The sequence below is a fragment of the Dama dama genome, chromosome 18, assembly GCF_033118175.1.
Source record: "Dama dama isolate Ldn47 chromosome 18, ASM3311817v1, whole genome shotgun sequence".
Classification (NCBI taxonomy): domain Eukaryota; kingdom Metazoa; phylum Chordata; class Mammalia; order Artiodactyla; family Cervidae; genus Dama; species Dama dama.
In genome coordinates, this window is record NC_083698.1 from 54243772 (window position 1) to 54267708 (window position 23937).

General features: G+C 38.2%; 1 protein-coding gene across 1 annotated transcript in view; it reads left to right on the top strand.

The window, feature by feature from the left end:
- IMMP2L (inner mitochondrial membrane peptidase subunit 2) overlaps positions 1-23937 on the top strand; it is a 914520-nt gene that overhangs the window by 23651 nt on the left and 866932 nt on the right. The window contains exon 3 of the mRNA XM_061165351.1: positions 18739-18875. Coding sequence (XP_061021334.1) covers positions 18741-18875 — 135 coding nt within the window. The 5' untranslated portion in view covers positions 18739-18740. The remainder of the gene's footprint in view (positions 1-18738; positions 18876-23937) is intronic.

Consider the following 23937-nt stretch of genomic DNA (forward strand, 5'->3'; position numbering starts at 1 on the left):
GTAATTCAAAAGAACAGTGTTTAATGTTAAGTATCTATACAGATACATAGGTATATCTTCATTCTTTCAGTAAAGACACTGGTATGATGCCTGGCACATAACAGGTAATCAATAAATGTTTATTGACATGAAAGGAGTAAATGCTGAAGAAAGAGATGCCAACTCAGTTCTCTTTTTTTGGTAATCATCACTCAGTTCCCCCCAGCCCCACCACCCTCGTCCCATATTCTTTAGATTTAGGTAATGTTAATATCAGCTGTTTCTTAAACCTGCAAAGTTCTAATCATTTTATACTACTGGTGTAACTACTAAAACTGTACATTTGAAATAGTTTAGATTCACACACTTTTCCATTTTACTTTCCATTCTGTACCTTCCCTGCCCAGCCCTGGAATCAATCCTTTCTTGAAGAGCCATGGTTTTTTATTGTAACAAATCATATTAGAACCTAGTATTCAAGTTCTAGATATACACTTTGCTACAAGGGTGTCTTTGCTTTTAGGTGTGTGAAAGGTTATTCCTTGGTTCTCCTCTGTGTATTTGTATCTCCTCTTTTCCATAGTGAGCACCCTGGCTCCCAGCTAACACCCTTTCTCCTTTGCTCAGTTCTACAATGTATCTAAAATAGTTTCATAACTGCTGCCCTCATTGTTTGGATTTCTCCTCCACCTACCTCAATTATTGTTGTTGTTCAGGCTCTCAGTCCTGTCCAACTCTTTGTGACCCCATGGACTGCAGCACTCCCAGTCTTCCCTGTCCTTCACCATCTCCCAGAGCTTGCTCAAACTCATGTCCATTGGGTTGATGATGCCATTCAACTGTCTCATTCTCTGTAGTCCCCTTCTCCACCTTTCTTCAATCTTTCCTAGCATCAGGGTTTTTTCTAATGAGTCGGCTCTTTGCATCAGGTGGCCAAAGAATTGGAGCTTCAGCATCAGTTCTTCCAATGAATGTTCAGGGTTGATTTCCTTTAGGATTGACTGATTTGATCTCTTTGCAGTCGAAGGGACTCTCAAGAGTCTTACTGAACACCACAGTTCAAAAGCCATCAATTTTTCGCTGCTTAACCTTCTTTATGGTCCAACACTCACATTCATACATGACTACTGGAAAAACCATAGCTTTGACTAGACAGACCTTTGTTGGTAGAGTAATGTCTGCTTTTTAATATGCTGTCTAGGTTTGTCATAGCTTTTCTTCCAAGGAGCAAGGGTGTTTTAATTTTGTGGCTGCAGTCACCATCTGCAGTGATTTTGGAGCCCAAGAAAATAAAGTCTGTTACTGTTTGCATTGTTTGCTCCTCTATTGGCCATGAAGTGATGGGACCAGAGGCCATGATCTTAGTTTTTTAAATGCTGAGTTTTAAGCCAACTTTTTCATTCCTCTTTCACCTTCATCAAGAGGCTCTTTAGTTCCTCTTCGCTTTCTGCCATATGGTGTTATCTGCATATCTGAGGTTACTGATATTTCTTCTGGAAGTCTTGACTCCAGCTTGTGCTTCATCCAGTCCAGCATGATGTACGCTGCGTATTAGTTAAATAAGCAGGGTGACAATATACAGCCTTGACATACTCCTTTCCCAGTTTTGAACCAGTCTGTTGTTCCGTGTCCAGTTCTAACTGTTGCTTCTTGACCTGCCTATAGTTTTCTCAGGAGGCGGGTAAGGTGGTCTGGTATTCCCATCTCTAAGAATTTTCCATGGTTTTTTGTTGTGATCCACACAACCAAAGGTTTTAGCATAGTCAATGAAGTAGAAGTAGATGTTTTTCTGGAATTCGCTTGCTTTTGCTGTGATCTAATGGATGTTGGTTATTTGATCTCTGGTTTCTCTGCTTTTTCTAAATCCAGCTTGAATATGTAATTAAATATGATATTCAAAAATTAATGGGGTTAAAAGAGGGTGGGAGAAAACTTTTGGAGGGGTCTGCTATGTTTATGATATGTGTTGTAGTGATGGTTTCATGAGTGTATACTTGTCTCTAAACTTACCAAGTTTTGGATGCATTAAATATGTATAGCTTTTGGTATATCAATCATAAGATAAGCTTAATAAGATAGCTTAAAAAAAAGATGACAGGTGAACTGCCATGGTGGGCAGTATAGGGTTAGTTTAAACTGCCCACTTCAAGAAATGTTTTATATCAGGAAAAAAAACTCTCCCCTGTTTGTGCCACTTAAAAGTGTTAATCGAATTAATGCCCCTTCATCCACTGTAATTGATGCCTGTTCAATTTTCTGTCTTGCTTAGACTTTTCTGACTTGCATAGCTATATGTATATAAATGTGTCGTCAAAACCAAGAATATCGAGATTGTTTTGTCCTGTATTTCACATCTTTTCTTAGAAACTCTTGCTGAAGCAAAATAAAGTTTAATGTTTCTTTTCATTTTTCTTTTTTACTTATGGAATGTTTCTCTACCTCTGTGTTTTACTCAGAATTGCAGAGGCAGTTCTCTCTTCCTGCCGTGTTTGCATTCCTGGAAAATCTTTAATTCTGCAAAATCTTGTGCTAAACGTGATAGAACTTCTAGGGAAAATAGGGTTGGGAACAGATGGTTTGAAACCAGTGGAATTTTGTAAACAGAACTGGCACCAAGAAATGACAATTGCAATAAAAATAACAGCATGATTAAATCTCAATTGGCATTTATACCGAGCATCACCATCAGTCCTTGGCCTTACACTGTGATTTTCCTCCTTTGAGTTTTTGGTCCTTAAAGTTACTCACTTTTATCAGAGACTATTTTCATCAAAGTTAAAAATCTGGTCCAGAATGTTGACTTATCAGTTTTATTTTAAACACAGGGGGAAATACTTTTCATTTCTTCATCTGTACTCTCAGCTTCCTTGGATAGTTTACTATAGTGGAGAGTCTTGAAGGCAGGAAATGAGACTTTCCTGCATGTGAACTAATTTACATTAAAGAAATACCTGTTGTAGCAGAAGAGGCTAATGTTAATTTGCTTTAGTATGTAAACATAATATATACCCATTATAGAGAATTTAAATAATGTGGGAAAGAATAAAGAAGAAAGGAAAATCCCTTGACTGCCAGTAAATACTGCTATCATCATCTGTGTGCCTACTGTTCTTCATCTGACCTCTTTTGATGATGTGTGTATATAAAATTTCACATAAATGAATTCATATCACACTTAGTGTCTTCCAACTCTCTTTTAGGACAATGTCAAACAGTATAGCTATACAATGTCCTTCTTAATGATTGCAAATGATTTTACTATATGCATGTCGAAGTTTATTTCTTTATTTTTTTGTGGATGTTTAGACTGTTTTCAGTTTTTCACTATTATAAAGAGTGGTGTACTGAAAATTCTAGATTGTATCTTTGTACCCAGGGAGTGGTACCCAGGGAGTGGTGTCTCTGCATCAGGGGTATGTGTTTGCATAACACTTTGGTCCTTATTGCAATGTTGCTTTCAAGAAAGATTGTACCTATTTATGCTCCCAGGAGAGCATGAGAAAGTCTGTGTTCCTACACAGGATGGTTTTAGTTTTCTGAATCTTTGCCAGTCTGCTAGGTTAAAGAGGCAATATTTTGTTTTTATTTGTATCGATTTTATTATTAGTGTGATTGAACATTTTTTCATACCTCTGTATAACACCCATATTTTGCTTTCAGTGAAGTACCTTTCATGTATTTCATGTTACTCACTTTTCTCTCAGAACATTTACCTTTTTAAAAAATAAGAATTGTGTGATTTTAGGGATATTACACCTTTGAGATTAATATATATTGAAATTTTTAATATCATGCTGATTATTTCATAACCTTATTTATGGGATGTTTTGATTTTTATGAAGTCAAATCCATCAGTCTTTTTTATGTTTCTTGGATTTGTAAAGTGTTCAAAAATGCCTATTTCCACTCCTAAAAGACTGTCTGCCTTTATTTTCTTTTATTGCATTTGTGTTTATTTCTTATATTTAATCTTTGAATTATCTGGAATTTATCCTTCTATAATGAGTAAAATGAATATCCACCTTATGTTTTTTCTTCCTCCAAACTCTGATTATTTAACATCATTTGTTAATTTAAGCTCCTCTCCATCAGTGTGAAAGTCTCTATAATATACCCAATTTCTTTGTATCTTTGTATTTATTTCTGGGTTTACTATTGTGTTAGTTATTTCTGCAAAATAAATTACCTCCAAACTCAGTGGCTTTAAACATTTATTCTCTTTCAGAGTTTCCATGGGTGAGAAATTTGGGAGAAGCTCAGCTCTACAATTCTAGCTCATGATTTCTTTTAAAGTTGAGGTTAAGATTTCAACGGGAACCATTGTCATCTGAGGGCTTAACTGAGGTGGGAGGGTCTGCCTTACAGGTGGCCCACTCCCATGTCTGGCCAGAGAGTGCTGGCTCTTGGACGGAGGGGGGCCTCATCTGTTCTCTGACTGGACTTTTGCCAGGCCTGGCTGTCCTTAGGACCTGGTGCCAGCTTGCCTAGAGGTAGTCATCCAGCAGAGAGAGGCAAGAGAAAGCTACCTTTTTTTTTTTGACTAGCTTCAGAAGTCACACAGCATCAGTTCTACAACATTCTCTTTGCTAGAAACAAGTCTCTTTCTAAGATCAGCCCACCCTTGAAAAGATGGAAATTGGACTACTCATTTTGAAGGGAGACCTGACAAGGAATTTGCGGGAATATATCTAGACCTCCATAGGTCCCTTGACTGTTCCATTCATGTATTCGGCTTGTGGTTTAGTTGCTAAGTTGTGTCTGACTCTTGTGACCCTAGGCTTCTCTGACCATGGGGTTTTCCAGGCAAAAATACTGGAGTGGGTTGCCATTTCCTTCTCCAGGGAAGGGATCGAACCCATACCTCCCTCTTGGCAGGCCGATTCTTTACCACTGAGCCACCTGGGAAGCCCTATATTTGACTACTTCTCTCATATCACATTAGTTTATTTAAAGAGTCTTATATTGAACTGATGAAATGTTCCATAATACTCTGCTAAGCTATATTTGACAGCCATCAACTCTTACTGATCAAGTATTTGAAAACAGATCCACAGAATGATAATGATAATAATGGAGGGCTTTTTAAATTGCTTTATTCCTTCAACTTCTGATAATTCTTTGAAATTATGTAGTAGGGGTCATTATAGTTCATTGCAGATCCCTGCTTACCTTATTAAACCATTTTTTTTTTTCACACCCTTCCATATTTCTATGAGTAATTTTAAATACTTTGGCAGATACATTGTAACTTCAGGGCATTGCATGTTAATGAAATTTCACAGATATCTGAAACAGAATCTTCTAATATACCAGCAAGGAAGCAGAATCAAAAGAAGGCATTTCTGTGTGGGGAGCAATCTAAATAAGCATCTCAGCTCCATATGCTGTGACGTTCACCAGGGGCTCGTCACGATCCCTGGATTTTCTGTGCAGCAGACACACGAGTCCATGGAGTGCTGGGCTCCATCTGCCTCAGTCCCCAGGCTGTACCGGAGGAGCCTCTTTGTGTTCTGACCTCTAGGCTGCTGCCTTTTTTTTTTTTTTTTTTTAAAACATGTTGCCAGCCTGGCCTTTGTTGCCGTTTCAACAAGTGTGTATGCCTGAGGGTGCACTTACACTTAAAAATTTAAAAGACCACAGCCACTCACTCTCAAGACCTTGGTTACTGTTGCTCTCCCTTTAAATCGCACGAATCTTCTCACCCGGCTGCGTCTTTATCTGGTTCTGAGCTGGCACTGCCAGTGTGTTGGCTCCCCGTGGACACGCGGCTGCCGTGGACCAGCTGTGGCAGCCTTCCAAAAATTGCAACCGTGGTTTGGACAGGCTTTATTTTTGACAGACTAATCAGAGTCTTAATATGCTTCCCCTGCTGGGGGAGCCTGTGTTTCTAATTTTTAGATTTCTGATTCTCTGAAGAGTAGAATAAGTCCCTGGGCTGGCTGGCTGTCTGCTGGTTACCTTGTATTTCCTGATCTCACTTTTTTTTTGTGACCTTCTCTTCCCATCTTTGCCTCTTTGAGGTCTGGTGGGCTTGGCTACCTTGAGAAACCTGCCTACGTCCTCTTTCCAATCCTGATCAAAGGAAAAGTCATTAAAAAAATTGGAATATAATTGCTTTACAGTGTTATGTCTCTGCTGTACAATGAAGTGAAATCAGCTATAAGTATACATACATCCCTTCCCTCTTGGGCCTGCCTCCCACCTCTAGCCCCTATCCCACCCTTCTAGGTCATCACAGAGAACCAACCTGAGCTACGTGCACTATACAGCAGGTTCTCACTAGTTATCTGTTTTGCACATGATAGAGTATTAGAGAAGGAAATGGTAAGCCTCCCCAATATTCTTGCCCGGAGAATCCCATGGACAGAGGAGTCTGGTGGGCTACAGTCCATGTGGTCGCAAAGAGTTGGACACAACAACAACTAAACAACAACAACAAAGTGTATACATGTCAATCCCAATCTCCCAATTTGTCCCACCCCCAAAGCCATGTTTTTATTTTTCTTTCTTTCTTTTTTTTTTTTTTAATTAGTTGGAGGCTAATTACTTCACAACATTTCAGTGGGTTTTGTCATACATTGATATGAATCAGCCATAGATTTACACGTATTCCCCATCCCAATCCCCCCTCCCACCTCCCTCTCCACCCGATTCCTCTGGGTCTTCCCAGTGCACCAGGCCCGAGCACTTGTCTCATGCATCCCACCTGGGCTGGTGATCTGTTTCACCATAGATAGTATACATGCTGTTCTTTTGAAATATCCCACCCTCACATTCTCCCACAGAGTTCAAAAGTCTGTTCTGTATTTCTGTGCCTCTTTTTCTGTTTGCATATGGGGTTATCGTTACCATCTTTCTAAATTCCATATATATGTGTTAGTATGCTGTAATGATCTTTATCTTTCTGGCTTACTTCACTCTGTATAAGGGGCTCCAGTTTCATCCATCTCATTAGGACTGGTTCAAATGAATTCTTTTTAACGGCTGAGTAATATTCCATGGTGTATATGTACCACAGCTTCCTTATCCATTCATCTGCTGATGGGCATCTAGGTTGCTTCCATGTCCTGGCTATTATAAACAGTGCTGCAATGAACATTGGGGTGCACGTGTCTCTTTCAGATCTGGTTTCCTCAGTGTGTATGCCCAGAAGTGGGATTGCTGGGTCATATGGCAGTTCTATTTCCAGTTTTTTAAGAAATCTCCACACTGTTTTCCATAGCGGCTGTACTAGTTTGCATTCCCACCAACAGTGTAAGAGGGTTCCCTTTTCTCCACACCCTCTCCAGCATTTATTGCTTGTAGACTTTTGGATAGCAGCCATCCTGACTGGCGTGTAATGGTACCTCATTGTGGTTTTGATTTGCATTTCTCTAATAATGAGTGATGTTGAGCATCTTTTCATGTGTTTGTTAGCCATCTGTATGTCTTCTTTGGAGAAATGTCTGTTTAGTTCTTTGGCCCATTTCTTGATTGGGTCATTTATTTTTCTGGAATTGAGCTGCAGGAGTTGCTTGTATATTTTTGAGATTAATCCTTTGTCTGTTTCTTCGTTTGCTGTTATTTTCTCCCAATCTGAGGGCTGTCTTTTCACCTTACTTATAGTTTCCTTTGTAGTGCAAAAGCTTTTAAGTTTCATTAGGTCCCATTTGTTTAGTTTTGCTTTTATTTCCAATATTCTGGGAGGTGGGTCATAGAGGATCTTGCTGTGATTTATGTCAGAGAGTATTTTGCCTATGTTCTCCTCTAGGAGTTTTATAGTTTCTGGTCTTACATTTAGATCTTTAATCCATTTTGAGTTTATTTTTGTGTATGGTGTTAGAAAGTGTTCTAGTTTCATTCTTTTACAAGTGGTTGACCAGTTTTCCCAGCACCACTTGTTAAAGAGGTTGTCTTTTTTCCATTGTATATCCTTGCCTCCTTTGTCAAAGATAAGGTGTCCATAGGTTCGTGGACTTATCTCTGGGCTTTCTATTCTGTTCCATTGATCTATATTTCTGTCTTTGTGCCAGTACCAAACTGTCTTGATGACTGTGGCTTTGTAGTAGAGTCTGAAGTCAGGCAGGTTGATTCCTCCAGTTCCATTCTTCTTTCTCAAAATTACTTTGGCTATTCGAGGTTTTTTGTATTTCCATACAAATTGTGAAATTCTTTGGTCTAGTTCTGTGAAAAATACCTTTGGTAGCTTGATAGGGATTGCATTGAATCTATAGATTGCTTCCCCCAAAGCCATGTTTTTGCTCCTTATCTCTTGGTGTGAATTTGAGTTGGTGTCTAGTTAAAGAAAGCAACATATTTGAGGCATGGTGGAGAGAGGGGGTCAGGATAGGATTTTCATGAGACCCTAACAGCATATTTGTTTTGAAAAGTTGCCTTTTCTGTCCAACCCATTGAGACCCTTGTGCCACATAAAAATAGGGCAGAAACAGAGGTATTGTAAAAAGTAACTAGCATAAATGAGTATGAAGTAGTAGTGGACAGTAGGACAGCTGTACTCTAGGAAATAGGTGTCACATGGTGTTTCTGGGGCCATTTCCCCATCACCCATGTTATTGCCTGACACTTACTTTCTAATATTCTTCTTGTTTATCTTGTGTCCTTCTTCTTATACATTCTCAGTGTCATTATTTTTTCCTTATTTCCCTTCTCTCACTTTTATTTCTTAGTTTTGATTTTTGAAGGGTTTTGAGATTTTGCTTTTGATAGGCATGCTTTTTTCTTTTTATAGGCTTGCTTAACTTTTTAAAAGCCAGTTGCACTCATAGCTTAAATGCTAAATAATGTGGTATTTTCTTTTTAGCTGTTCAGCAAGTATTCTGATGCAGGAAATAAGTTCTTTAGCTAATTCAAAATTTTATTGCTTTAGGAATAAATAGGCTTATGGTGAAATAGTCCAAAGTCCTCTAATTACTTTGTTTGGGTTGTGGATAAGTACCTGGTCTGTTTCATTTACACATATATTTAAGTTGCCACATTGTTAGCTTAACATCCACATTGCCTTTAGCTTCTTCTTAATGACAGCAGTTATGCTTTCCTATTAAATTGGAAAAAAATATATAGAGTGCAGTGTTGAAATCTCAGTTTTGTGGTTATTAGACTTTAAATCTTACCTAGCTTCTCCTTGCTAATGGTTATCATTTAATAGGATTTTTCTCATTCCATAAAGAACTATTTGCAGTCCTATTAATTTTTAGGGTAAACTGTTTTTTGCAGAATTTATGGCATCTTAATAACTGAAATTTGTGATTGGGCTTTAGTTGTAAATGCAGTCAAATGGTGTCTATGTGGAGTTAAAGGATAAGGATAATCCATAGGATTAGGATGGCCTGCCTGAGCCAGCTCTTAGAGAGGGCAACTGTTGTGATTTTGTTTTATGTGGTTTCCAAAAATATTGGAGTGATGAAGATTTCCATATTGCTAAGAAACAAAGCAAAACAAAATAAAAAATAAGTATTAAATCCAGTCTTATCCCTCACTGCTCTTTATATATCTCTTGTTCCCTGGTTTAGCCAGCATTCACACTATCTCAGTAGGCCCATTTGTACCTTTACTCTCATAATCACATTTTCCTCTTGCCTGAGACATTTACTAAGTGTAATTTATACTTCTTTTATTTTTCAACGTTTCAATGAAAATTTTTAAGCATAGGGAAAGTTTTGAGAATTTTATAGTGAACATTCCTAAACCTGCCACCTACATTCTAATTAATATTTTTCTTTAAAGATTCTTTCATGAATTTTTTTCTTCCAATTCCATCTCTTATCTTTCTTTTCTTTTTTTCCAATATCTAATGTATAATTTATTCCTGTGGTCCAATTTTGTTGCTAAGTCATATATTTTTTATATTCTGCTTAAAAATAATCCTCAAGACACCTAAGGCATTGCTGGTGTTGGCACTCATAATTCTTATTAATTGGCTGGTATCAGGAACAATGATCATCCTTAACCCATCAAATCTTAGAAAAAGATCAGGTTCAAAGCAGAAGAAAACTATCATCTGGATATTAGGTGTCCCATTATTTAGAAAATAGGCTTTATTGGTTTAATTATAAGGAATGGATGTTCTTAAGTTTCTTGCCCTTTTTAAATTTGTCATTGTTAGTCCTCTTCTTTGGACATGGCTAATGCTTTTATCTGAAGAAATACCTTTAATTTCATTATCTCACCGTTGTTCTCTAATACATTGGACATAATATGCTAGTTTTATGGGTGTTTTCCTTTCTTCATGCAAATGTTTACTGAAACACACACACACACACAATATGAACATTTTGAATATCTGAAACACCCTACAAGATTTCTTATTTGAAAAAATTGTGGCTTGGAAAGATGAAGTAGTTTGCCCAAATTCACATGATTGGATCATGATTTGACCTGAGATCTGTTTCCCAGGTTGCACTAGTGGTAAAGAACCTGCCTGCCAATGAAGGAGACGTGAGAGACACAGGTTAAATCCCTGGGTCAGGAAGATCCCCTGGAGTAGGAAATGGCAAGTCACTCCAGTATTCTTGCCTGGAAATCCTAAGCACAGAGGAGCTTGGTGGGCTACAGTCCATGGGGCCACAAAGAGTCGGACATGACTGAGTGGCTGGGCACGGTTGGAGTCACTCACCTTCCTGCTGAGTCCCCTGTTTGGTGACGCTGCCTCTGCAGAGCGCTGCCAGCCTCGGCTCCGACAAAGGCGGAAGGAGAGGTGGGGATAAATGCGAGGTTTGCAAGTGGAAGGAGTCCTTCCCCAAACTCAGGAAGCTTATATGAAATTGCATTTCTTATTGATTTCTGGTGGTGTTTTCTCTCTACATCATTGTAGTACAACATACCCTTGGCGTTCATTTGCATTTTAACATTTCTGACTTAAAATTTCACCTCTCTTCTCTTAGCATCCAGGTGTTCATCACTCTCCAATAGACAATTATAATTATCTCTGTCAGAGAAGTGGTTTTATAGAGGACCTTTATCTTCATCAGTCTACCAGTTGTAGACTTTTAAAGTTGGTTTCTTTGCCAGAACATGATTCACTTTTTGTCTAACCCCATTGTATTTCTCCCCTTTATTACTTTTGACAGTTTTTCATTCTTTAATTTTGCTTGCCATTTCGTTCCTTCTGAGAATTTTTGACTTAAACTGTACATATAGGTCACACAGTTCAAAGATAAATAATTTGATGCTGGAGTTCACATTTCTAAAGATTACTAATTATCTTTTTGTTTTGATCTTCAAAAGATATCTTTTAGAAAATTAAAAAGCAAGACACAGAGAGGGAGAAAATATGTGCAAAACATGTATCTGATAAAAGACTTGTACCTATATATATGTACACACATGGTTTTCCCTGGTGGCTGAGATGGTAAAGAATCTGCCTGCAACATGTAAGACCTGAGTTCGATCCCTGGGTTGGGAAGAAGCCCTGGAGGAGGGCATGGCAACCCACTCCAGTATTCTTGCCTGGAGAATCCCCACGGACAGAGAAGCCTGGCAGACTATAGTACATGGGTTCACAAAGAGTCAGACATGACTAAGCAACTAAGCACATATGTATATATATATTTATACAAACACACATATATATATATATACACACACATCCTTACAGCTCAATAAGAAGACAAACCAATCACAAAATTGGCAAAAGATTTGAGCAGACACTTTATTAAAGGCAAGACTTCCTACTTAGCTCATGAAAAGATGTTCGACATTATCACTTATTAGGGAAATGCCAATCAAAACCACAATTAAATACCACACTGCATGCCCATTTGAATGGTCATAATCTAAAGGACTAAGAATGCCCAGTGTTGGCTAGGATCTGGAGAAGCCAAAAAACCTTCATATATTGCTAGTGAAAATGTAAAATGATAAAATCACCTTGGAAAACAGTTTGGCAGTCCTCAACATACTAAAAACACACTTTTCATATAGCCAAGCAATTCCACTCCTAAGTAACTACTCAAGAGAAAGGAAGGCATAAATTCACACAAGGACTTGTATGCGGAGACTTAGCAGTCTTATTCACAATGGCTCAAAACTGGAAATAATCCAAATGTCCCATCAGCTGATGAACAGGTAAATTATGACATATCAATACAATGAAATGTTTAGCAATAAAAAAATGAACTACTTATAAATGCAACAACATGGATGAACCTTAAAAATATCGTTAAATGAAACAAGCCAGACCAAAAAAAGACTACTAAAATTTCTTTAAAATGCACATCTCTTAGAGAAGAGAGCAGTATATTCCTGGGTCTTGGATGGGAATGGGAACTGGCCTTCAGATAGGCATGGGTGAACTTATGGGCGTGACAGAATGCTCCAAAAATGTATTGTGATGATTCCACAACAGCATAAATTTGCTAAAAATCTTTGAACTGTATACACTTACAGTGGGTAAATTTTATGGTATATAAATGATACCTCAATGAAGCTACTAAAAAAGTATTTCCCTTAAAAGACTTCCTTTTTTGGGTTAGTGGTTCTCCGATGAGGGTGAATGGGGGTTGTGAACAGAGAGGAAGACCAGAGACAGCATATTAGAATTAACTAAGAGTTTTTTTTAACACACAAGTATTTGTTCTTCCCTATAATCCCTAGAGATCACAGAATATCACCATATATTATGAGGGGTGGGTAAAGAATCCTCCTGCAATGCAAGAGATACAGGAAACTCAGGTTCGGTCCCTGGGTTGGGAAGATCCCCTGGAGAAGGAAATGAATACCCACTTCAGTATTCTAGCCTGAAAAAATCCCATGCACAGAGGAGCCTGGCAGACTATAATTCATACAGTCGCAAAGAGTTGGACACAGCTGAGTGATTAAGCACACATTTATCATTTGCAGATGCTCCCCTAGATGATTCTGATATACACGATCCACACATCTACCCTTGAGAATCTCCTCTTAATCAGGTTGAGTCCCAGGAGTCTATGTTTTCCATAAGCAAGACAGGTGACTATTGTGATCACTTAAGTTTAAGAAACTCTGCCCATGTTCTACAATGCTAAGAACTTTCAGCATTGTGGCAGAGCACAGTGGGATAAATGTTACTCTGGGAAAACCTATTTTCTGACCCTTTTAAAATCACATCTACCCAGATACTGGGGGCAGCCAATACCTAGCAGTTTTAATGAATTAAACCAATAATTAAGACTCTCAGTTACTCCACTTTTGGTGGGGATTCTGGTTCATTGAAAAGAATCTGTCTGAACTCAATACCAAAAAGGCCAACCATTTTGTTATGATTATGACTTATTCATGTAATGTGTTAGCTGTGAGATGTGTGCTTGCATGCTCACTTATGTCCAACAGTTTGTGATTCCAGGCTCCTCTCTTCGTGGGATTTTCCAGGCAGGAACACTGGAGTGGGTTGCCATTTCCTAGCTATGAGATAATCTGCTATATTTGTGCCTAGTTGTGGTCCCTTGGGTTGAAAACTCTTGGGTCTCTACTTTCCCTTTTAAGAAGTAATATCTTTTCCTTTGAAGCATTTTGTCATTCCTGAGTTGACAGAAGTCTCCCATTCTTGGAAGAACACAGGAAACAGAAAACAGAGCATTTGCAGTCACCTTCAATGGCTTTATTTTCCTGATTGTCAAGTTTGCCAAAAAAATTAGATTGCTAGAGATGATGGCTAAATGTTCCTATTGTTTTTAGAAAAACACAGTTTTGTAGGAGAGAAAACATTTCAAAAAACTTCAAAAAAATTAAAGTGCTATTGCTATCCATCGAGGGGTCACTGCCAGTTCTGTGCATGTCAACAAGATTCCTATCTAGCAAACTGCCTGAAATCCCTACCATTGTTCAGCATTGTGTAGAAAACCTTAAGCATTAATTATCTATTTTTATAATACATTATTTATTTATAACCTGAAAGGAGGAAGTTAGCCCCCCAATTTTTTTCTAGGTTAGTATCCATTGATTACTTTCCCAGATCTGCTTCTAGTGGAATCAAAATTGTTCTCATTCATCGGTTATTATTTTTTCCCTGATTTAGTTCAGATGCCTCCTGCCTCGTAACATGCATGCTTAAGCTCTGTTTGCAGAGTAAGGTTATTGGTATCAGGAGCTTCTGGAGAGATACATGGAGGAGGTGGCCTGATCTTGTGTGGTCATCTATAATTTCTTGTGATCTTGTCGCAGGCCCTTTGGGAAGGAACTGTGGCTCTGTGTGCCTTTTTACTCTTGGTATCTTAGTGAGACATAGGGAGGCCTTGCATGCTGCAGTCCATGGGGGTCACAAAGAATTCGACACAACTTAGCAACTGAACAACAACAAAACCTTAGCATAGTGAGCAGCACAAAGTAGGCGCTTATTGAAGAAAGAATGAAAATGTAAGCTCCACGTGGCCAGGGACCACGCCTTCCTTGTTGTGCATTGTATGTGCCGCTTAGCACAGTTACATAGTAGGTGATCAATAAAGTATATAATGACTGAATCAGGAATTTAGTGTCAGGTTTGTTTGGATGCCTGCTTTTGTATTTTCTGACATTTGTAGTTTGATATACAGTTTGAATTTACAAATAAAATTTTGATTTGGTTATCCAAATGTGTGGGCTGATTTCTATGATCGAAAGGTTACATTTTGTATAAGATACTGCTTTGTCATTTATTGTTTTTCTTTTACCTCCAAACCTGCCACACAGTTTTAAAATAGTTATATAATTAGGATGACTTGAGGTATATTTATTCACTTGGTTGCTCTGGGTGAGTGATTAGTGACTTTGTATAAGATGAAATGTATGGGAATTTAAGAATTATTTTAGATGAATTCATGCGTGATCAAACCATAACATGTTGTGAGAGGAAAGACAGGTATTTAGAGTGGAGGTCATTAGACAGTTGAGGTCAGTAATGCCAAAAATACTTTTACTTGCAGGTACTATATACTAAGTGGCAAATATGATTTCAATGGAATCTGAAAGCTTATTTAAAAATATTCTGTTTAGGTACTTCAGCAGTCAATCAGGTGTGCCTACTATTTAAACAGTAATTTTCTCAGGAGCAATGTTTTGAACCTAAATGCCTTTCATGGTTACTGGAAGAATGAGGTTACTGATAAAAATTATTCCTTTTTTGCTTGGGATATCACATTATTATTGCTTTAAGGGAAATTTTCTCAGAGAAAGCAGATGCTCGGTGCTTATTAGTATGGTAGTTTTAAATATTTAAGATGTGAACAAAAGACCAGATCATCCCAATGATTCTTTATAAAAAAGGAAATGTATTAACTTTACCAAAATGTGAATGCCATAGCACTTTAAACATTTTATTTAATATAACTTGACATAGAAGTGTAATGTTCATTTCTTCCTTTGTGCATAGCTTTAGTATTTTAATGATAGAAATCCCAAAGAGGGTTTTATTATTATGAGTTAAAGATATCATTCACAATTCAGGTAGGACAGGACGGTACTGAGACTTTTGCTTTGAGCCTCTGAAAATAGTGGCCCCTCATCTGCAAGGGAGCTTTTATTTTTACCCTGGGCTTGGGCAGAGTCTGCATACCCTCAATTGACACACCTCGCACATAATTTTCATGGCAAATAGAAGGGGAAAAAAATGGAAGCAGTGACATTTTGTTTTCTTAGGCTCCAAAATCATTGCAGATGGTGACTGCAGCCATGGAATTAAAAGATAATTGCTCCTTGGAAGGAAAGCTATGGCAAACTTAGACAACTATTAAAAAGCAAAGACATCTCTTTACCGACAGAAGTCCATATAGTCAAAGCTGTGGTTTTACCAGAAGTCATGTACAGTTGTGAGTTGGGCCATAAAGCAAGCTGAGTGTTGAAGGATGGATGCTTTTGAACTGTGGTGCTGGAGAAGACTCTTGAGAGTCCCTTGGACAGCAAAGAGATCAAACCAGTCAATCCTAAAGGAAGTCAACCCTGAGTATTCATTGGAAGGACTGATGCTAAAGCTGAAGCTCCAATACTTTGGCCACCTGTTATGAAGGGTCAACTCATTGGAAAAGACCCTGATGCTGGGAAAGATTGAAGGCAGCAGGAGAAGGGGGCAGCAGAGGATGAAATGGTTGGATGGCATCACTGATTCAATGGAATCAGTTTGAGCAAGCTCTGGGAGATGGTGAAGGACAGTGAAACCTGGCATGTTGCAGTCCATCGGGTCACAGAGTCAGACATGACTTAGTGGCTTATCAGTGACAACAACAGTAGAAAAATATTCATTCTGAGTTGTGCAGGAGATGGCAGCAGTGCTTGGGTCAGTGGTGGAGTTGTGACCCTGAGAAGGCAAAGGGCAGTGACTTTCATGTCTTACTTGTATTTAATATGTGCCTTCACATAATTTGCACTAGTTCCAACTTTATCTCTGCTTGCCTTTTGTGACTAGTTGTATAAGAAAAGTCTTCTTTCCTTTCAACATTAAAAACAACAACAACAACAAAAACAACAATTCTCAAACCTAAAAGGCAACATAATCTCTCTTCTTGGGCAATAATAATCTAAGTGTATTTTTTTATTTTAGTATCTTCTCAAAGACTTGGAGAAATAATAAAAATATATAGTGACAGCCCTGGAAAGAATGTTAGAAATTGAATCCGACCCCTTACTATTTTTTTTTTTGGCTACACTGGATCTTAGTTGCCATATGTGGGAGTTTAGTTGCAGCATGTGGGATCTAGTTCTCAGATCATGGAACAATGTGAAGTATTGTTTCATGAGAGTTTTAAATGATTTTATACTGTATATCTATCTGTCTTTATATCCCCTGAACTTAGCATTGGTGTTTAGCAGGAAATAAATGTTTACTGAATTAAACATTAGCATATTAAAGTTTGTATATATACAAAACTGAATTTCTTATAGTTTCTTAAATAACTATGTTTTATTTCTCTCTGAGGTCTTCATGCACACTGCTGCTTTTGCCCGAAGTGCCCAGGTCTTACCTCAAATGCCTTTTCCTTTGGGAGACATTTCTTAATCATTTTCTAATGCATGCACGTCCTTGCCCCAGGCACATTGGCCCTTTTCAATGTCTTTTTCCCTTGGAAATATTTGTCTAAAGGCAATCTTCCGTGGCACTTTGTAACTCCTTGAGAGCGAGGACTATGTCTGCTTTTCATTTGTGTATCTCTAGCATCCAGTCTTGTACTTATTAGAGTTTTGAGAAATTGAATTATGAACATGTTTTTAGTACTTTGGAATGTAATCCAAGGAAGTGATAAAATAACAGTGCTTGAATAGGTCACAACTACCTCAACACTTTTCTCATCTCCTCTCCCCAATCCTTGCCCATCTATTTTCATTTCTGTCTGTTTAACCTCCAAAATGCATATGTGAAGTTTGCCCATTTTGATCCATTTCTATCACCACCACCACCACCACCACTATAATCCATCCTACCATCATCTCTTGTCCTAGCCCACTAGAATAATCCGGTCTTCCTATATTTAACTAGTCCTAGTCAAGAAATAGAATGGACTGAAATTATAGCTTATCACATAGTATGAATCAGTATTATTTTGAGAAACTTGTGAACAAACTGGTCATTTATCTTCCCCAGCCAGGAGGGTTCTTCATCTGTTAGACTGTGTTTAGCTCCATTTTGGTCTTGTAGGGTAGAATCTCTTGATCTCTCACTATTTTGTTTTTCATTGGATAAGACCATTAAAGGATTGCATTAGCCCTAGAAAATCTGAAAATTAACCAAGTGGTTACAGGGTAAGTGAGGGTTGATAATTATCTGTATTGAATTCACACAGTGATATTTTTTCTTGATTTCTCATATATTTCATGGTTATATTAGGATAAATTTGGCTGCCATAACATAGGCCCCATAACATTGGTTTAAACATGGAAAGTGATTTATCTCTTAATTAACAACTTGAACATAAGCAACACAGGACAGTTACAGTGCTTCCATGGTGTTGGAGATGTAGGACCCTTCTATTTTATTGCTTTGCCATCTTTAACTTGAAATGGCTACTCCTGTTCCTACAAACACCATCACAAGTGTCACCAAATGGGAACGAAGGGGAGGACATAATTCTTCTAAGGCAGTGTTTCTGCTTATATGCCATTCATCAGTCCTACTCACATGGTCATACTTAGCTGCAAGGGAGGCTGGGCAGCCATGTGTTTCCCTGAAACTTCTATTACTGCAGAGGAGGACAGGTATCAGGGCCTAAGGAGCATTTGCACCATAGTCAGCAACAGGAAAGGATTTACTTTTGGAATGCTTTTTTTTTTTTTTTCTAACACTGCTTTGTGAGGAGAAATTTTCTATTGAAATTATTAAGCTACTTGACCTGTGGGAAAGAATTCACCTGAGTTATTGTATTTGACTTTGGGATTTTAAGTCAGGTATATTTCAGTGGTTATAGGGATGAGTATTGGAGAAGGAAATGGCAACCCACTCCAGGACTCTTGCCTGGAAAATCCCATGGACGGAGGAGACTGGTAGGCTACAGTCCATGGGGTCGCGAAGAGTCGGACACAGCTGAGTAACTTCACTTTCACTTTTCACTTTCATGCATTGGAGAAGGAAATGGCAACCCACTCCAGTGTTCTTGCCTGGAGAATCCCAGGGACGGGGGAGCCTGGTGGGCTGCCGCCTATGGGGTCGCACAGAGTTGGACACGACTGAAATGACAGCAGCAGCAGCAGCAGCAGCAGAATGAGTATGAAACATATTGAGATGAGGTTGCTTTTTCTTAACTCTTGTTTTTCTTGGACTGTTTTTATGTTTTCTTTTTTACCTTTCTTGGGGCTAATCTAATATTATTTTTGTTGTGCTTTTAGGCATGGCACAGTCCCAAGGCTGGGTGAGAAGGTACTTCAAGGCCTTTTGTAAAGGCTTCTTTGTGGCAGTACCTGTGGCAGTGACTTTCTTGGATCGAGTTGCCTGCGTGGCAAGAGTGGAAGGAGCATCAATGCAGGTAAAACTGATATGACTCCTTTCTTTGAAATACACGTTTGGTTGTTTCTCAAGCACTAGAGATGAGATTTCTGTATATTGTCTCCATGCTAGAAACTGAAAGGTTTTTGAAAGGCCTTGAACTAAATTTTAACATTACTAAATGTCTTTATAAGGTCTTCTAATGCAGTCATATTATAAGCAATGGTGAATAAAAATAATTCTCTGATCGTTCTCTATATCTATAGTTCCCCCCACCTTAGAAATGATAAATTGAGATTCTAAAGAAATTTTACAAAATAATATCACTTTCTGTTTTTGTGGCCTGAGATTTTAAGGTTTTTTTTTCTTTAATTATCCATATATGACTGAGATCAGATTTATGAGTTCAATTGCAGGATGAATTTGTCTCCAATTCAGTTACCTGATTGTTTTACACTCTCACACATGCACTCACACACTCATTTATGCACACATAGAATTCTGATAGGCAGAAAAGTCTACGGCACTGATTTCAGATATTCTAGTGTGTTCTTTAAGCATGTTGCTGATTAAGAAGATTAAATGCCATTTGCATTGGAAAAATTTTGGAGTGGAGATTTCCAAAAGTTATAACACAAGTAGTCTCCAGTAACTCAGAGAAAACTTTATTATTCTAATGCTGATGTCTGGAACCTAGCTGTTTCAGTAAGTCTATCAACTAAGAAGAATTTGCATTTTGTAATATAATTTGTTTTCTTCCATTATTTTGTGTATTAAGTTTATGCATTATGCTAAATATTTCTATAAAACAAATAAAATGAATGTATAAACTTCTAAGAGTTTAAAATGATGCAGAGAGTAACCAGCTTACTTCCCACCCGCCGCCCCCCTTTATCAGTCTTTAAACTAGGTGAGGGCATAGACATCAGCTTTGAAGAGTTAGAATGAAATTGCTTTGTTAAAGTTGTAACCATTGCACTGAGAATCAGGTCTCTTCCTGAGTTCAGGTGCTTAGTGAGATCCTGAGTGAGTGCTTTTGGGGTGAAACTAGGGTTCTAAAGCATGGCTGCCTGAATATTTACTTATTGACTTGTGCTTCCATCATTTGAGAATGATGGGGGCCTTCTCTTGGGTTGGGGCTTCTGAGTTAAACCCTGTCTCTCACGTTCACTCTAGAGTGGGTCACCAGCTCCAAGCAAACCGGTCACTTACTTTGAATGCAAAAATATTGTAGTGCCTGGGTACAGCAAACAAAGGAAGAGGGGTTTATAAGTGTATGGCTTTATTCCTAAATGCAGTTTAATACCTTTAACAGAGGTGGGTTTTACATTTCCTTCCTCTTTAATTTTAAATTCCTAGCAGCCTCATCTTAGACCCAGTTCTTTGGGGAAATTAAACTTTCTTTGTTGAGCTTTTGAATCAGATTCCTCATTTGAGATTAAAACTGCCTTCTCCATAGCCATCCAAATTCCTTTTTGGTCCCTTTCATCCCTCTGAACCCATTTATAGGTATTATTTTTTGATAACAAATGATCACATGAGTAATGACTTTTTTTCCGGTTTTGTTAGTGCTATCTTGTTACACAACCCACACTATCCTGAGATGGAATTTTTCCAGAACACAGAACCTCATAATTTTGGATCTCATGATATTCCAGAGAATCATATGGCAATCATAGTATTGCAGTCTCCATGCCTTTAGCCCAGTATAGCCCAGTATGTTTATGACTTGTGCTCAGAGGGAAAAAACACAAGGAACTAGCCGTTTTATGAAAACATAAAGCTTATCCCCAGTGAAGAAGACAATGAAGAAAGTCTTGAATATGCCAGATCTTGTCTTTTAAAGCCTTTAGATGACAAGATCTGTCATTTAAATGCCAGATCTGTTGATTAAATAGTAAGTTTATTCCAGATACATTAGAATTTCTTACAGTATTCCTGGACCACTACCCCAAGAATCAAATTTATTACCTTGTGGTTTGTTTGGTAGGATTTCCTTAGCTGTTGGTTAGAGAAGAGCAGTTTGAATTGACTTTGATCTACAGGGAAATTGATTGGAAGGCTTGTGAGTACGTTGGTGGAAGGCAGGAATGTGGCAGTCGTCAGGGACAGCTGGAACCAGGGACTTGAATGCTGCCAGGGTGCTCAGTCTTTTCTGTTTGAACATCTGCTTCTGTCAGCATCTTGGCTTAGTTCTCTCAGACCAGCTTTCGTCTCGACTCAGGGCACATGGCTGCTGGCAGCTCTCATGCCTTTAGATGCCCAATTTCTTTACCGTCTGAGCAAGATTTCTCCTTATGCCTTAATTTCACTTTGAAAAATCTTGAAGAAGGACTGTGATTGACTTAACTTGGACCATATGCCCTGATCCATGCAAATACAGATCAACTTTGACCAGAAGGTTAGGGTGCCATGATTTGCCTACCTTTGGACAGGTACACACCCCTAGCCTGTGGCTAGGAGGAATGAGAAAGCAGCAACATATATTTGAATCATATTTTTCTGTGGGCTTTCAAGGTGAGGTAGTAGTGATACTTCCCAGAAGATGAGGAGGTGTTATTTTTGGAATAAAAGGGAAAAGGATATTCTGGGAAGAAAGGAAAAAAAAATATATGGTTTTTTCTATATTATAAGAATTTTAGATTACTTTTGAGGATAATAGATAATTTATTTACACTTTCATTAGATATAACTGAATCACACAAAATTATTTTGGACTAGAAAGTGTAGTCATGAGATATTGTTATTAATTAATTCAGCATATTTGAAGAGATCTTTCCTATGCTACAGCTTTGATGAACTGAACATGTTTAGGCCATGGGGTTCAGCAGAATTTTTGACAAAAAATTCAAAAAAATTCTTGTCTTCAAATTTCTCTAATGATGCAAGTACTAAATAGTTGGCAGGGTGTGTGGTACTCTCTGGAAATCCCTGAGCTTCCTGCAAGGAACACACCTGCTTTTATTGACTCTTTTTATTCAACCAGGCCTGAAAATTATTCCTGGTTTATTGCAGTTGGTTGATTTGTTGTGAACAGAAGGAGTATTCTGGATGCGTGGTGATGTCTTGTTATATCAAGGCTTAAAAGTGTGAAAGGAAGAGAGATAAAACAATAGCAAGAAAGAAAAATATGTGGAGAAGAAGAGGAAGTAAAATAACATAGATCAGTTGGGTGACGGAGAAAATTAAACATCTGAGTAGGAGATGAGAGCGGCACAAAGGATCAGTGACAAACAGGGAGAAAACCGCTCCAGTGAAGGCGCTCATGGCTCCTTTTGTGGAACCTTCCTTGGAATTGTACCCTTGAATGCTGACCCATCTCTGCTGCATATTTGTGTATAACACCATGAGATTTGTCACCCAGCCATCCATTCTAAATCTCAGTATTTATCGAAGGAATCTGTGTGCCATTTTGAGGGAACTGCTATTGAAATAGGTTATCAGTCTTCATTGGAAGGATTGATGCTGACACTGAAGCTCCAACACTTTGGCCACCTGATGTGAAGAGCTGACTCACTAGAAAAGACCCTGATGCTGGGAAAGATTGAGAGCAGGAGGAGAAGCGGGCAACAGAGGATGAGAGGTTGGATGGCATCACCGACTCAATGGATATGAGTCTGAGCAAACTCCAGGTGACAGTGAAGGTCAGGAGAGCCTGGCATGCTGTAGTCCATGGGGTCTGCAAAGTGTCAGACCTGACTTAGTGACTGAACAACAACAACAGCAACAACCAGTCTTGAGCGTCATTCATTGCGTAGTACCTGAGTGCTCTGTGTATTCAGGTAGAAAGACCATATATAGTCATTTCTTTCATTTCAACTATAGGAATAATTTTGTGACTCAGGGGGCATTTGCATATTTGCAACTACAGACAATAATAAAGGCACTGGTAACTATGAGTTGGAATAGGGAATCATTTATCAAATGGCTGGTATGTGCAAAACTGCTCTTGAGGTATGGGAGTCAGATACAGATTCTGTATTCAAGGTCGTCTTGCTATAGCAGAGGTTTAAGAATTATTAATCCTAGATAATTGCTATATCTTCAGATGAGATTTGATATAGAAGATATCGAGCTGTCAGATATTTGGCCAGTGCCTAGCACATCCAGAAATGGAAAAAGAAAAAAAAAAACTTGTTTGGTTTAGTGTACTGTTTTAGAGAATGAACCTGGAAGTTTTAATTTGAGACAGAATGGTACCAGAAAAATAATACCTTGAGCTCTTTTATAGTTCAACACTATTATTTTTACTGTGGCAACAAACAACCCTAAAATTTTAGAGTTTATATAACATTTTTATTTTTTGCTCATTGGTCTGTAGATTGATTATAGTCACTCTAGACTAAGGGTTTGGATCAGTCTGCTTCCTGTATCTCTCATTGTGGGCCCTCTGCTGAAGGAACAGTGACAGTCTGGGGTGTGCCCTTCTTGTGGGTGATAGCAGGACACAGGGTGAATGAAAATGCTCAGAACATCTTAGAGCCTCAGTTCAGAACTTCTACTCTTCTGTCTACATTCCTTTGGTCAAAGCAAGTCACACGAAAACACAAAGCAATTAGATGGAAGTATATTCCGCTCATAGGGAAGTCATGGCAAGGTGACGAGGGAAGGGTGAATTGTGAATAGGGTAGGTATATCTACCACAGCCACTAGGATGCCAAAGATACATGCTAGATTTCAGAGGTAATATAAAAAGTTGTATTAACCTTTGAGTCTACCTAGAATAACCCTAATCTTTGTAGTCCAAGTCTGACAAAATTGTAATAGGTTGAAATTCTAAGTCACTGAATTCTGGAATGGATTGAAATAGCCCAGGGCCAATTGGATCTTTAGAGTGACTTCTTAAAAAGGTCACTCTGCAACTTGTATACATGTTATTTAAGAAAATCCAAGAATTGAGAGAGTTTGAATTTCATTAAAAGTACACATAATGCCAATCTTTTGCAGTTTATTGAATAAATACTGTTATAGCAACCCTGGAAATTTGCTTTGAGTGACAAATTTTGCACCAGAGCTCTTTTTATGTCTTGAAAAAAATTCTGTTGGCTTGAGGTTTAATAGGAGAAACTCATTTTCAGGATTCTCTCTTATAAGAAATAATT